We start from the raw sequence: 15,202 nt of genomic DNA, 5'->3' as shown, positions 1-15,202 counted from the left end.
CAAGACCAGTCTTTCAAATCTCTTCTGATCAGTGGTGTGAAGCAGGGATGTGTGCTGACCTGACTTTATCTGCCTGCCAGAATGCGATGATGCAACAGGCAACACTAGATCTTATGATATTTACTTGTCAGATTTTTTTTTTCAAGCTCACACAGTGAAACAGGTGAAGCTCATCTGTGATTCACTTTCACCAACTGTGCTCTCCTCGTTTGCATTGAAGCAGACCTGAAACATATAACGAGAGCAGCATAATTCTTCAAACTAAAGAAAACTGAAGTCCTGCAATGTCAACTTGCATCCCAACAATATAGAATACACTCCTAAGAATATCACTTAGCTTTGATGTTGAGGCAACCCAAGCTGAATGCTGTTAAACAATTTGCCAATTTGGTGAGCATCATTCATTTGATGCTACTGTTGATGAGGAAGTGGACAATAGACTTTCAAAAACAAACCACTCACTCTGATGCTGAATGACTGTGAAGCAACCATAGCCTTAGAGAACAGACCAAACTCTATGCAAAGCCACAGTCCTCACGAGTTTTTTTTGTGTGTGGTGTTAACCATGGTTCCTGTAATGTCAACAGTGCTTCCGTCAGTGCTGACTTCTCTGCATCCTCCGATCCATTGTCAGGACTGCATCACAAACATTGAAGTCCTGGAAATAACGAAATTGAGAATTGCCCGAATGGATGACAGTTGTTTGCCCAAGATGGTGTTGAACACCAAAATGGAACAGAAGCTCACCAAGTAAAGCCTTTCTCTGTGTTACATTGATTATTACTGATGAGAACTGCAGGCCAGATACAGAAATGTCTAGAGATGCTGCAGAGACGTTTGAGACTGCACTAAGAGCCGATTTGTTAGAGAAAAGGGGGAGAGGTCTAGATCCAGTTATGCCCAAGTGACTACGCTTCTGTTTGCATCCACTGCAGCAAGCATGCAATCAGGGAGTATAGCATTCCTAACATTTTTGTCATGAAGAAATGACAAGGGTCTGGACAAAGTTACACGCTTTAGTAACTGAAGCGTGTGAATGCTGTGTTTATTTATGAAAAGCTCATTGTTTTGATTTTGCTTTGTTCATTGCATACAAGTGTTATTAAAAGGTGGCTTGCAGGATCTTGGTTCTGGCTCTGCATTTCATGTTACATTTAATTATTTTGTATCCTGGGATTTGGTGCCATTTATTCACATTACAAAGATATTCCCTGTTTGATGGCCCAGAAGGTTTAGTATTCAAAAACCTTTGAGTATGCATGCGTGCTCATGCAAAGCTTTGCACCTGTAGGTGTCAGATTTGGATGAGAGAAGAGAATAGATCAGAAAAGGCTGGACGATTAGAAGCTACTCAGTGTGAACATTTTTTTGCTTGGCCTTTTCTGTTCTACTTGAACCCTGTACATTACCACTTAGAGCGCAACACTGCATTCAAACGACACCACAGATATTGACCTAAGCAGTCGCAAGCTGATGTTTGAAAATCAAGTATCCTTACAATCTAGGTTTTTTAAATGTTTGCAAAAGAGAACTGGGTCTGTAAATATATTCTTTTTAAATCAAATGTTTTCTTCAAAGGTGGCAGTGTAGTAAATGCTGTATATTGTATAAATTCAAGTTGGTGTTTGACCTCCTTTTGAGGTTTCTGCTTTAGTGGACAGACATCCCTTTGCATTGGTATAAGAGTGACAGCATAGTTGTAGTATTAACACTTTTTTCTGTATTGGCCTCACACCATCAATTGCTTTTAGCTTATTTTGTGAATTAGAGTGGAGAAAATGCAGCAGAGAAATGAATTAATAAGAGAAATAATGAACAGTGATAGGAAGTGACAGAGTGCAGATCTGAGAGCAAATTGTCAGATAAGGCTCGATTACAAAAGCAAGAAAACGACGTTATTTGAATTCCATATTCATCCAAAACAAACAAACTTGAAATACAATTTCAGATAATAAGTATGATCTAGTGGCTGCATTGGAGACATGGTTGACATGAAATAGATTGGGACCTGAAAATTGAAAGGTCTGTGCCATGTTAGGAAGGTCAGGTCCCTGTGACAGAGTGGAGGTGTAGCTCTGTTAATTAAAGATGATATTGATGCAAGTGATGGATGACCAAAAATCAGGAAATGAGGACATAATAGCTTTCTGGGTAGAGATGAAGAATGACGAGATCATTTGTGAGAGTTCTGAATAAAATCCCTAACGTATCCACATGGTAAGACAGAGTAGCAAGAAGTAATAATAGGAGCTTGTTTAAAAAAAAGGGTACAGCAATTATCATAACAAATTTTAACCTACATACAGATTGGAAAAATCAGATGGCACAAAATAGTCTAGATGAGGAATTCATTGAATGTTTGCGGACATTTCATCAAATCAGCATGTTATGCCACCAACCAAACAACAGGTTATATTAGATTTGGTTTTGATCAATCAGATAGGATTAATTACCAACCCTTTAGTGAAAATAGCCCTTGGTAGCAGTGACCATAATATGATTGAGTGCTACGTACAGTTTCAGGGACAGAAGTGTGAGTCCGAGACCACTGTTTTGAACTTAAACAAGGTCAGTTATGACCGCATGAAAACCAAACTGGCAAAAGTGAATTAACGTTTAGGTTCAGGGATAAATCACTAGACCTGTAGTAGCAAACATGTAAAGGGATATTGCCGAAAGTACAGATTAGATGTTCCAACAAAGAAGAACATTTCTAAGGGATGGTCTCGGTGTCCATGGTTAACTTTTTTAGAAGAAAAGTTGAAGTATCAAATTGAAATTTCAACATAAAATTTTGCAAAGATAGGTACCAGGTCAGACGATTGGACAGAATGGTTGAAAGAAAACCGAAGTATTACTAGATGAAGAAGGGAAAAAAACCTTTAGAATTTGAGAACATTTTCCAAAATCTAGACTGGTTAGCTGAACGTCTAGGGAAAATGTTGGAAGCTATTAGTAAACATGTTATTACATTGGGGCAGTTGATTTAAGTTCAAGATAGTCGTGCAGCATTAACATGGTTATAACAAAGGGGGATCATGTTTAACCGATGTATTAATGTTCCTTGAAGAAGTAGATAGTGTTATATTAAAGGGGAACCAGTGGATGTATTGTAGTTAGTTATTTTCAGCAGGTATTTGATAAGTGCTGTATTAGCTTTTATTTTCCTCAAGAACCCTTAATGTTCGAGGGGGTAAGATGTTAGCATGGATTGAAGATTGGCTGGCTAACAGGAAGCAGAAAGTGGGAATAAATTGGTCTTTTTCAGGTTGGCAGGATGTCATGAGTGGCGTGCCACAAAGGTCAGTGCTGGGGCCCTGACTTTTAAAATGTGCATAAATAATTTGAATGACTGGATTGAAGCTATGGCAGCTAAATTTGCTGATAACAACAATAGGTAGGAAAGTGAGTTATGAAGAGCAACGTTGAGAGACTTAACCTATCCATATCCTTTTTTTTAAGTGAGCAGGCCAAGATCTGGCAAATGGATGACAATGTGGGAAAGTGTGAAATTGTGTGTGGTGGGAGAAAGAAGACTGAAAAAACCCGGTAAGAGGTCGCAGAACTCTGCAGAGGGGACCTGGGTATCCTCTTGGATGCATTGCAAAAGGCTGGTATGCAGCTACACCAAGTAATTAGGAAAGCTAACATGTTGTGTTTTATTGTCAGGAGAATTGAATGCTCAAGTAGGAAGTTGTGCTTCAGTTGTACGGGACATTGGTGAGACCTCATGTGACTTTATACATGGAAAGAGTAGATTTATTTGAAGAAAGTCCTTATCTGTCTAACCTATCTGTCTGGAGTTCAGAAGAGTCAAATGTGCTATATTGAAATAAACAACAGCCTGAGGAGGCTGAATTTGGATGCATGTGGAAGGGGTTGTTCTTCCGGTGGGAAGATCTAGAGCTAGTTGCCATACTTTTAAAAATAAGGTGTTGTCCGTTTAGACAGAAATAAGGAGACTTTTCTCTGAAGATTGAGAGTCTGTGGAATTCTCTTCCTCAAAAGACATAGTTGAATTTTTGATTACCAAGGTGGTGAAATTACTGTGGAGATACAGGGATGTGGAATTGAAATTAAAATCTGATTAGCCATAATTTTTCAAGGACTGAGTGGCCTACTTTTGCTCTTTCTTTATTAGAAAGGAAAATGATTTGAGAAAGAGGAGCAAAACTAGTTGCCTGTCAAATTTTGAAGAGTAAAAGAAAGTAGAGGAGTTGGGTCTGTTTTGGTGGTTCAAGTTTTACTTGCTTTGCAATGCATAAATATTCACCAAGTTTTAAAGAATATTTTCATTCTCGTGGTCCTTTTATAAATATACCTTTTGGCATCAGATGGAATTCGGAGTACTGACAATTGCAAGTATCTGCTGGTTTATTTAATTTATTGGTTTATTTGTTTTTGCCATTCTTAAAAAAAAGTTGATACTTGTGTTCTTATTTAGAACCGTCTTTCTAAATAGCTTGGAGTTTTTCCATATTGTCTGCATATCTGCCCACTCGTGTGTAAATTGTACAAGGTTTACTATTTAATAATATAGGGGCTATAGAACAGCGGATTCCGAAATAACTAAAGAAGTTGACGTTAATGTTAATGAGCAAGGAGAATTTTCCTGACTTCTGGATGCTTTCCGCGTTGTTAAAGTGGAGCATCGTTAATTCGATCATGCTTGCAAAAAGCTTGTTTGTTTTAAAAAGGCTGCAAACAACCCAGAATCACTGACGTGAAGAACTCAAGTGGAAAATGCTTCAAAGGGGTGGGCTGATTGGATATCAGACCCGTCAATCAGAGCACTTGCAGGAGCTTGCGACGTTGTGAATGGACGTTGCGAATGAATGGGCAGCAGTGGGGGCGGGGTTTCCGGTTCCAGGTTAGTTTGATACATTTCACGGATGTCAGTTTGCGGAGAGACACGAGCTTGAATCTCAAACTGGCCGCGAGGTGTATTTGCTTAACCAAGCTGTTCTTCTACCACATCCGCAACCTAAAAGAACCATGACATGCTTGAGGTAAATAATTCCTAATTACGTACAGATCCATTAATGTGTCTAATTTTATCGATGCTCTATTTATTTAACAATTTTACATGTCTTGTGGCCTTTTTACCCTTTTACAACTGTTGTCAGTTGTAGTCGCTGTCAGTTGCTGTGAATGCAATAACTAGAAGATATACACTTGATTTAATATTGCAGCAACCATAGTCGGGTTATTTAATGCGCAGTCTCGAGTCAAGCATTTTCGAGATGCATGTCTTGAAGCACCTGTTGCACAGAGGAACGACCCCTTTGCGTACTGACAGCGACAGACCGTAATAAAATCATTGAAGAAATAACGTGTCGTCCCCTCCCCTTGGGCTACCCTTCTCCATGTGGCAAAAGGAACTGTTTCGCTGCGCGCTCTCCAAATTTACGACTTCAAACGACTCATCCAATGGGGGAATGGCATCTTCAAGTTCTGTGGTGTTTTGTCCAGTGCATCTCCTTTTGACGCTAAAATCATTCAACTTCAACACTTTGAATCATAGTTTGTTTTTATATATTACATTATGCTCTTCCATACTCGAACCACTTAAACAGGACCCCAGTGCCAAAATTGCTCTGATAAGAATAATTCTATCTTGGAGAATTTAAATTATTTCATCTTTACCATGAGAGTTTTTTTTTCATTCAAACTTGCGCTAAGGCATAACGTCTTACGTTCCCCTACCGCCAGGAAATTATACCACATGTAACATGTGCTTTATTAACGGGTTATTTGAGTCCGAAGATTAAAATCCCAACTTCACCTTGTCGCTGTTGGTTTGTGACGGTTCTAGTGTATTTTGAGAGTATTCGTGGGCTAATGCTGAACAATGCACGGTTTGAAGTAACAGCATGTGGTTCAAAACTAAGTTTTGTTTTTCTTTTGTACGATGTTACAGTGTTCTCTATATTTTAAATTACAAAAATACAAGATTGCAGTGGGTGGAAATGCAACTTCAGTTTAAATTGACAATTTGTCCATTATTCCCTCTGAGCAAACAGTTGCTAAACAAACACTCTGCCATGTCTGTGATGGCTCAGAAGTTGGGAATTTACCGTGTGGGGTGACCTCATATCTAGTGGGTGATGCATTTGGTTCTTGGTTGTATTTCAGTAATTCAGCTCCAGGTCTGCTAGATAATTCCCAAACTTCACAACGGACAATAGTCAAATTAATTCAGTAGCTACATTGCTTAAGTCCTCCATTTGTTAGAAAATTAACCAGAAATGTAACATGAAAAATCTGAATGATAACCCTTTGTAGTTCAATTGCTTAAAGATACATTCTTAAAAAGTAGATTTGGATGACAATGATTTTTAGGTCAGGGCATCTTATGGCATTTGCAGTGCAATAGTTGACTGTTTTTTAAAAAAAACTGAAACAAACGTACTTTCCGTCAGCCATAATTATAATCCATGCAGAATAATAAATATGAAAATCATGGTGTCCTTTTTTAAAAAAGAGCAGGTGATGGATGTATTGTCTTGCTATAGCCAGGCTCCAATTATTTGCATAAATCGTAAGCACAGTGAAATGTTACCACATTTAAATTATTCCTATGTCTTCCATATATTTTTAAATAGCACTTGGTGTGGGGCTTTTGCAAGTAGTGACTCCTCTGTTTGATGTCTGCCAGTAAGTGACAGTAAAAGCATGTTTATTTTTGGAGAACATTTGAGTTGGCTAAGAGTTACTTTTTGAATATAGTAGGCCATGGAAAAAAAACTTGGCTTAATCTTTTGGGGTTAAAAAATGAAATGATACTTCCTAACATTCAACTAAACCTGCAAGTATAAATGTCAATTTCACAGACAACTGATGACACGTGAAATTTGTGCCCAGAAATGACCATGAGAAATCAAGATAGTCATGCTAATTCATGGCATTTTTCCTTCTGAATGTCAGATCATCAACAGTGCTTTGCTAAAAACAATGGTGAACAGTGACCTTAATGGAATTGTGCTGTGGAGGATGGTCAGTTTCATTTGTTTCACAAATTCCAACACAGTCAATTCTTGATTCCATTTGTTATTTTGGTGATTTGCCAAGTGCCATGCGGAGCTTTATAATCTGTATCATTTGCATACATCTGGTGAGCTAATGTAGGCCCATGACCATGAGTTGATACAAGAATAAGACTTGGCGAGCGTTAAGATGCTCGAAGTGAATTTGACTCTGAAACCAACTACAGTTTCTGATCTAACTTTCTATTGTGTTTTGAAGCCTTTTAATAGACATTAAGCTGTAGTCGAACAGAGTAATAAACACAATTATTCCACTCTTCCTCTGGTTGTACAATAGAAGTAACCTTTTCTTGTTGTAGTCTATAAATTGTCAATGCAAGCCCTAGATCTTGGTCTGTAGCTGTACATACTGTTCTTGATGATTCATTCTCCCGATTTCTTATTGTGAACAAGATTTGCATAAATGAAGTAGCTCCTGTCAAAACACCTGACACTACTTATTTGTACTGAGGGCTTATGGTTCCGAAGTTAACTGTCCAAATTTTCGTCAAAAGGCATGAATCGCACATCTTACAGCTCAGCACACAATCAGGTAAATGGAGCACAGGCACAACTAACGCCAAAGAATCCTCTGAGTGAACAGATTAACCATTTTAATATATTTTGGCGCAGTTTTAAAAACATGCACAGGGTGCCTGTAACTTTATAAAGAAAGTGAAGATCTTTAATCATGTGATTATGTCAAACCATAATCCCATATGTTTATGAACAAGCCTTATAATATAGCGAGCTAATGTCTGTAGAAACTTGCGTTATTGTTGGGTAGAAAGTGGGAAGTCATTCAATTGTGTCTTTATCTTTCATCATATCTATCTTTTTGTTCACTTGCTCGCTCTCGCGCTCTCACTCATATTCATGTCTGTTGTCCTTGCCATATTGTCTTTGTTTCTTCTGCCTGCACCTCTCCTTTTATCTTTCTTTGTGCCTCTCACTCTCCATTTTATCTCTTTCTCTTCTGTGTCCATTTTCCTATTGGCTTTTTCCTTCTTTGGAGTTCCACTAGTCAAAGCAAGTAGAGATTCTTCTATCACGCATCTGAGCTGTGTCACAGGTCATGATAAACCTCTGAATTCTTGGGATTGCTTCAAAAAGATTGTAAGACTTAAGTTTTGTTCCATCTTTGATACAATTTTTGGAATCAAAATTGATAGTGCTGTTAGTAGAAAGAAAGAACTTTGTAGTGAACAAATTATTTAAGGAGATTATTTCTTTCTCCATGGTTGTCTAGTTTGACATTTCATTCAAATGAAACCACCTCCGTCAATGGCACTTTTGGATACACTGGAACAAACCTTGACAGTGACAATCACATCCCATGCCAGAATAAATTTTTAAAAACTGCAAGTGACTTCACTTAGACCCAAGATCCAAACAACTCAGCCAGGTTCACAATACAAAAGTGCCAGAGAAGAAGGAAAATCAAGTTCTTAATGTGAAAAAGCTGTTTATTTTGCTTTAGCTTTGCTTGTGATAACAATTTGCCCAAGACTCACTAATTGGGCTATGTACTGTAGTGTTGCAAATATAGCTGTGTCAAAGGAGGAGATGATGTCTGACCAGATAGTAGAGCTGCTATCTGATGGTTTAATCTGAGGGTCAGAAGGAGAGTCCTACGTGGTAACCTAGGTGGGTGCGGGCGCTAAACCCATGGTGTTGGCATCACTCTGCATTGCAAGCCAGCCATCCAAACAATTGAGGGGAGTGGGGGGGCATCCCAAAAAAATGACAGATGCTTAAAATCAGGTACAAAAATAGAAATTGCTGGAAAACCTCAACAGGTTTGGTGGCACCTGTGCAAAGAAAGCAGAGTTAATATTTCTGGCCCTGTGACCGTTCACAACTGAGATAACCAACTCCCAAGTTCTTGAAATGTTCTCTGACTTAATACTCTATTGAATGGATGATCTTATTTGATTGTGGTGACTACAGACAAATACATTTTTGGATATCTAATGTTTTGTTCGAACTTTGCTACATGCTCTTGCCTTAAAAATGGCAGTGACCTAATTTTAAAATGAAATGTTTTCATTTGTCTACCAAATCCATCCTCCTTTTGACTATGCATCTGTGAGTTCCATAAAACCCTTAAAACGAAAAGTCATGATTCAGGATCTATTTGGCACAGTTTATTGAAGAAAATTGTACTGCTTTAATGAGAAATGCACTTCATAGCAAAGCCATTTCTTATTGTCATGATTTACTTAATAATTATGGGGTTTTTTCTATTCATTTGCGGGATGTGGGTGTCACTGGCAGGCCGGCATTTATTGCCCGTCCCTAGTTGCCCTTGAGAGAGTGGTGTGAGCTGTCTTCTTGAACCGCTGCATCCACCTGCTGTTGGTTGACGCATAATGCTGTTAGGAAGGGAATTCCAGGATTTTTGACCCAGGTACAGTGAAGATTAGCAGGATTTCGTGATTTTTCTGTTGTTTTTAATCCATTCATTAGGATGTGGGCTTAGCTGGCTAGGTCAGCATTCATTGCCTATCCCCAGAGGCAGTTGAGAGTGAACCACGTTGCTGTAGGTTACACGTTGGCCAGATCAGTTAAGGAAGACCAGTTTCCTAAGCTAAAAGATAAGAGCCATTTAGATGGGTTTTTATAGCAATCAGTGGTAGTACGTGGTCATCGTTAGGATAACATGTTATTCCAGATTTTTGAATTCACATCCCTTCGTAGCAGTTTCAACCACTATGTCCACAGACAGAGTTGGGGTTCTGCATAACTCGTACAGTGACATTGCTTCCTCTGAAAGATGATGTAGATAATCCAATGGGGCCAGAAGTAAATGGCAAACTAGTTGGAGGAAATTATGTTAATTAACAGTGCGTTGATGTTTATTGAATGTTGCTCCAAATGAAACAATTGTATGGAGTTATTGTTGAATTCAGATGTTATAGCTCACTTTTTTTATTCTGTTTAATTTTGTGTAACTTATACTTGGGCATGGTTTCTTCATGTAGAAGTCAAGTGATTGTATTTGTTTTGTCTTACCAATCGGATTACCTAAATAAGATCAAACATAAGCAAACAATTAATTTGGAAATTGTATAGTAAAGCTGACAATATTAGTGAAATGCCAATTATTAATATTTGTCAAGTTTTTTTGTAATTACATGATTGAAATGAAATAGCATAAGGCAAATAAAATTCGTTTTCAAAGTCAGTTCTGTCTGCCTGTTGACAGTGAGAACTTTTTCAGATATATACCTTAAAATCTTTTGACTAAGAAGCCTAGCACCTGTCATACCTTTCAGTTCTGAATTTTGGAAAGATACAGAATGCCTCTCTAGTTTCACTACTGTAGAAATGAGCTAATTTAGCCATTTTGTGCTTGTTTTTCCAGACAAAATGCTCTCTTTGGGATGGGAAACCCCCTTCTTGACATTTGCGCCATCGTGGACAAGGATTTCCTTGACAAGTAAGTTTACAATCTGTCTTGGTCATGTTTTGAGTCAAGCACAGCCATTTGTAGATTGAGAGAAAGTTGTGATTTGCACAACAGAACCTAGAATGTATGAAGCTGTTGAGAAAATAATTTACAAGTTTTATCCTACTAACACAGCCACTGAGAATTAAACTTATTTAATGTGAATATATAGACAGATCCACCCATCCCACCAACAGAAAATATTTCTGCCTTAGTTAATATTCTGTATATTACATAGTTAAGCATTATATCCTTAAGAAACAACATTTCATCCAAATTCTTTTTTATATTTTCTTGGATGTGGACATTGTTGGCAAAGCCAGCATTTGTTGGCCATCTCTAATTTGGTGTGATCAGTTTGGCTTCTCAGGCAATTTCAGCAGGCAGGTAAGAATCCATCAGGTTGCTGTGGATCCGGAGTCACATGTAGGCCGAATTGACCAAGGACAGCAGAGTTCTTTTTCTAAAGGGAATTAGTGAGCCAGATTTTTTTAATTCCCTTTGCAACAGTTGACAGTTTTACTGTCACCATTAACTGAAAGCTAGTCTCTTTTTAATTCTTTGGCCTTTGGGAGCTGGTGCGCCTGAGTTACTAATCCAGTGACAGTACCACTACTACATTTCCTGTGGGATGTCTATTTAAATTATTTCTGGATTGTAAACTGAAGGAAGCCAGTTAAGGCAAAACAGAACAATTATCTTATTTCAAGAGCCAAATTAAAATTAGTCAATGTTAAAATCAGGGCAAAAAAAAAATGTGGACTTTGGGATCAGAATTCAGCAGTAAAATTAACATTACCAAGTAATTGTAGCTTGTGCAAAAATTGAGTTAAATTCGAACACTAAAATTTGCATCCATTATCAACAGTAGATTAAGATCATAAACTTTACTTGATGTGCAATTTGCTTTCTAATCAAGGAAAACTTGGATAGGTTGTGTTACTTTTCAAAGTGGAAAAACGTTGAAACAATATTTTGCAAAGGAATATTCTATTGGAGATTTAAATCCTTATGCATTATAACCATAAAATATTTGCACACTCGAAGCCAGTTCCTTTTCCTTTCATTATTAAGTTGTTTTTTAACTTTAAATCAGGCTACATGTTAAGAAAACAGTGTTCATATTTAAGTTTTGTTGCCTTTGTTTAAATGAATTTATAAGCATCGTGTAAAGCATCTGTGTTATAGATTAATTTTCTGCTCATTTGAGGGATCTTGATTAACATAGGTAATCATCATAGTACTTTCTAAATAGAAATCAGTGATTATGATAGTCAAAAATTATGTAAACATGTATTGTAATTTGACATGCCTGGCAATGAGTATCATTTATTATAACATAAATTCCAATATCAAGGGAAATAAGTGTAGTTTAAACTGATATAACAGCATTTGCAAAAAAAAAGCGCGACTATCAGGCTTTCTGAAATCTTTCTTTGTGTGTTTAAATGCTAACTTTTCTGCAAAATAATTTGAATCGTAATTACCAACTGGTTAGGTAGTTTTGAATGCACTGGCCTTGGAACTCTTATTCATTTCCTTGCAGTGTGCTGCCTTGTGCTAAAATGTTGTTTTAAATGTTTGGGTAGCATTGGCAGAATTCTATTTTTGGCCTGGAACGCTGTTTTGCTTTTAGTGGTTTTTAAACTTGTGGATGTCAAATAATTTTAAAGAGTGTTGTATTAAAATGTAAACTGGAAAAAGTCACATAGATTCAAGAAGCTTTCTTGTTCAAACTTGAAATATCTTCTTTAAGTTCTTTGTGTTTTACTCCTTGCTTTCCTCCCACTCCTCCTCTTCCCATATCCCTTTCTATATTTCCTTCAGCTCATTTTTGTCTCATTTCCAAACACTGTAGCCATCTCTCTCTTTTTGTGGTTTTGAAATTTTTTCTCTTTTTGTCTCCACCCACCATCTTTGCTCTTCCCTGCAGCCCCCACCCAATTCTGGTCTGTGTCTTTTGAAGATTGCCATGCGGGCAAGGTTCCATATGATAAGTACTCACAACAAGCAATAAGAGGTCCCATCTTTCACAAGAGATATGAAATCTACATTTTACCCGAGCAGTTTGCCACCTCATCTGAAAGACAGCATCAGTATTGCATGAGATGTAGGATTAGTAAAATAGTCCTGCAGTTATATTTTTGGTCTCTTATAAACATTACGTTGGGGTTAATTTTCATATTTCAAAATAACAGCACACCATTGCACTTTGTATTTGCAGGTCTGTTTTCTCATGTAAGTTTTGATTTGACAGATTTAGGAGGTCCCAATGCACCCACCATTCTTTGGTGTGGGGTGTTTTGCAAATGCACTTTGCCTAATATGTTTGAGGCTGGTAACTTGGAGGTTTTACTGCAAAATGTGTCAGCTTGCATCAAATGGTGCAATCTGAGAACTGAACTACAACATCGTGAATTGGATTGCCAGTGTTTTGCTGTATGTGCATTTTCTTTACAGGTTGGTTGGCCTGGAATAAATAGGATGGTTCCAGGGAGCTAGAAAATTTATGTAGCTGTTTTTACAGCGATTTCCCTAGCTTATTTTCATCTGTGAATGGGCATTTTTAGCATGACTTATTTTTGTTCAGCCATGTTCTAAATAAGACATTGGCAACTACGAGTTACCAAAGTTAATTTAAATTGATTTCTTCACAAAAACTAACGTCAGTACAGATGTGGAATGCATTTGTTGACCTGTGCCAGGTTTAATGCCACTAAGTTAGAAAAATGTATGGAAAAAGCAGATTTGATTAATTACTTGGAAATAAGTAGCTTAATTAGGAAACGCTTCCACAGATTCAAGATGATACATGACACATTTTTAGGGTAGATATGAGAAAATTATTTAGATTGTGTAATTCATGTAGTGAATTCATTTCCACGTTAAGGCAGAAACTCAGCACTCGTTTAAAAATGAGTTAGGCTCTCTTCTCAGTGGAACTTGGTTATTTCTGAATGAATTGTGCTCAATCAAATCATCTCCTCCCTCATTTAATTATATAATTACTTAAGATTTTAAATAAAACAATTAGAACTATGAAATATTCAAGAAATTTTGTTCAATTTCAATTTCTAAAAATCTTCGCTGGAAGTTTTGAATCTATTGTTGGACAAAAAAATGGGAATTGATTAATATCATGCAATACTGGTGAATTGGAAAAAGTTCAGAGGGGGCCCAATGACAAACAGCTATTTCAAAGTTCTGTGCTATACCCATTAAATCAATTTAAGGGTGCAAAATCTTGGTCTAGTTTCATTTTGTGGATGGGCTTTTCAAATTGAGAAATGACACAAATAACTCGTCAGCCAAGCCAGAGTCTTTATCAAGCTTATCCTCCAAGTAGCAAAAAAACAGCTGAATAATGGCATGTGATCAGAGATAATGGGAACTGCAGATGCTGGAGAATCCAAGATAACAAAGTGTGAAGCTGGTTGAACACAGGCCAAGCAGCATCTCAGGAGCACAAAAGCTGATGTTTTGGGCCGAGACCCTTCATCAGAGACCCCCTCTGATGGGTCTAGGCCTGAAACATCAGCTTTTTTGCTCCTGAGATGCTGCTTGGCCTGCTGTGTTCATCCAGCTTCACACTTTGTTATCTTGAATAATGGCATGTGATTAGTTCACGTTTTGTATTTGACTGGTTGTTTGCTTTTGTAAGTATTGACATGACAGATTCAACATTTCAAGAGTTCCCAGTACATTGACCATCCTTCAGAGTTGCGCTTTACCTAATTTTTGTGAGGCGGGTTTAATTTAATTCACTTCTGCTTTGTTGGCCTTAAGGACAGTTAAAATTAATGCCGCTTTGTATGCAAAAGTAGCTGAAACTTAAATGTAACAAATGGTAGCCTGATGCTACCAGCAATCTCTACCTGCTGGATAACTTTAGAATCTTGGTTATTTGTTGTATCTGAGTTTTAAGCACAAATTCAGTTGCACAGTACAAGAGTTCTCAGTGCTGAATGGTATAAAAGCTCTATGCTTGATTTTAGTGGAATCTTTCCATATGTAAATGTAAAATATTCAAAAGATTTGCCTCAAAGGCCCTTTATATCATTCTGATGTTAAAAAAAACACACATTGCCAGGCATCAGAGCACTTCTGTCTTTGTGAATAGCATGGGAAACTCCCCAGTAACCTTTGTTTTCATATCCCTGGGTTGCCTTTTGTTCAGATCTAATGACATGGCCCAGGAATGTGATTTAGGATTTTGCAGACTCACTGTTAGCCAGGTTGATCACCAAGCCTGCCTCCTGATAGTATAATTCTGATAGATGCGCCAAAAACTCTTCCCATGTGTGGTTAAAAATCACCAGTTTGTAGATGAGTTTATTAGTTAGTCTTTGAAATGTACATGGCACATTTTTTATACCAAATGCCATGACTTGAAACTGGTACAGTCCATTTGGTGTCCTGAATGCCAAAATTTCTTTCTCTCTTTTGGATAAAAGTACTCGATTAGTGTCGCCTAAGTCCAACTTTGAAATATAGGTTGCTTGTCCCACCTTCTCAATACAGTTTTCCAAACATGTAGAATTGGATATGAGTCAGATTTTGTAACTGCATTGACTTTATCATAGTCTGTACACAATTGTTAGTTGTGGCACTATTACTAAAAGTGCGCTCCATTTGCTGCAACTCACTTTGATTATATTGTCTTTGAGCCTACAGTCAATCTGTTTTTGAATCTGTGCCAATGTTAGAGGGTTAAGTCGACAAGGAT

At 37.4% G+C, this 15,202-nt stretch overlaps 1 protein-coding gene across 5 annotated transcripts in view; it reads left to right on the top strand.

The window, feature by feature from the left end:
* LOC125467562 (adenosine kinase-like) overlaps positions 1 to 15,202 on the top strand; it is a 263,606-nt gene that overhangs the window by 24,681 nt on the left and 223,723 nt on the right. For 4 of the 5 annotated variants that reach the window (XM_048563586.2, XM_048563587.2, XM_048563582.2 and 1 more), the window contains exon 2: positions 10,393 to 10,467. In XM_048563586.2, coding sequence (XP_048419543.1) covers positions 10,393 to 10,467 — 75 coding nt within the window. Of the gene's footprint in view, positions 1 to 4,874; positions 5,010 to 10,392; positions 10,468 to 15,202 lie in introns of those variants that run through there. The other variant, XM_048563585.1, reaches the window with a different exon arrangement.

Source organism: Stegostoma tigrinum, chromosome 37 (genome assembly GCF_030684315.1).
Source record: "Stegostoma tigrinum isolate sSteTig4 chromosome 37, sSteTig4.hap1, whole genome shotgun sequence".
Classification (NCBI taxonomy): domain Eukaryota; kingdom Metazoa; phylum Chordata; class Chondrichthyes; order Orectolobiformes; family Stegostomatidae; genus Stegostoma; species Stegostoma tigrinum.
This window is presented reverse-complemented; position numbering and strand designations above follow the sequence as displayed.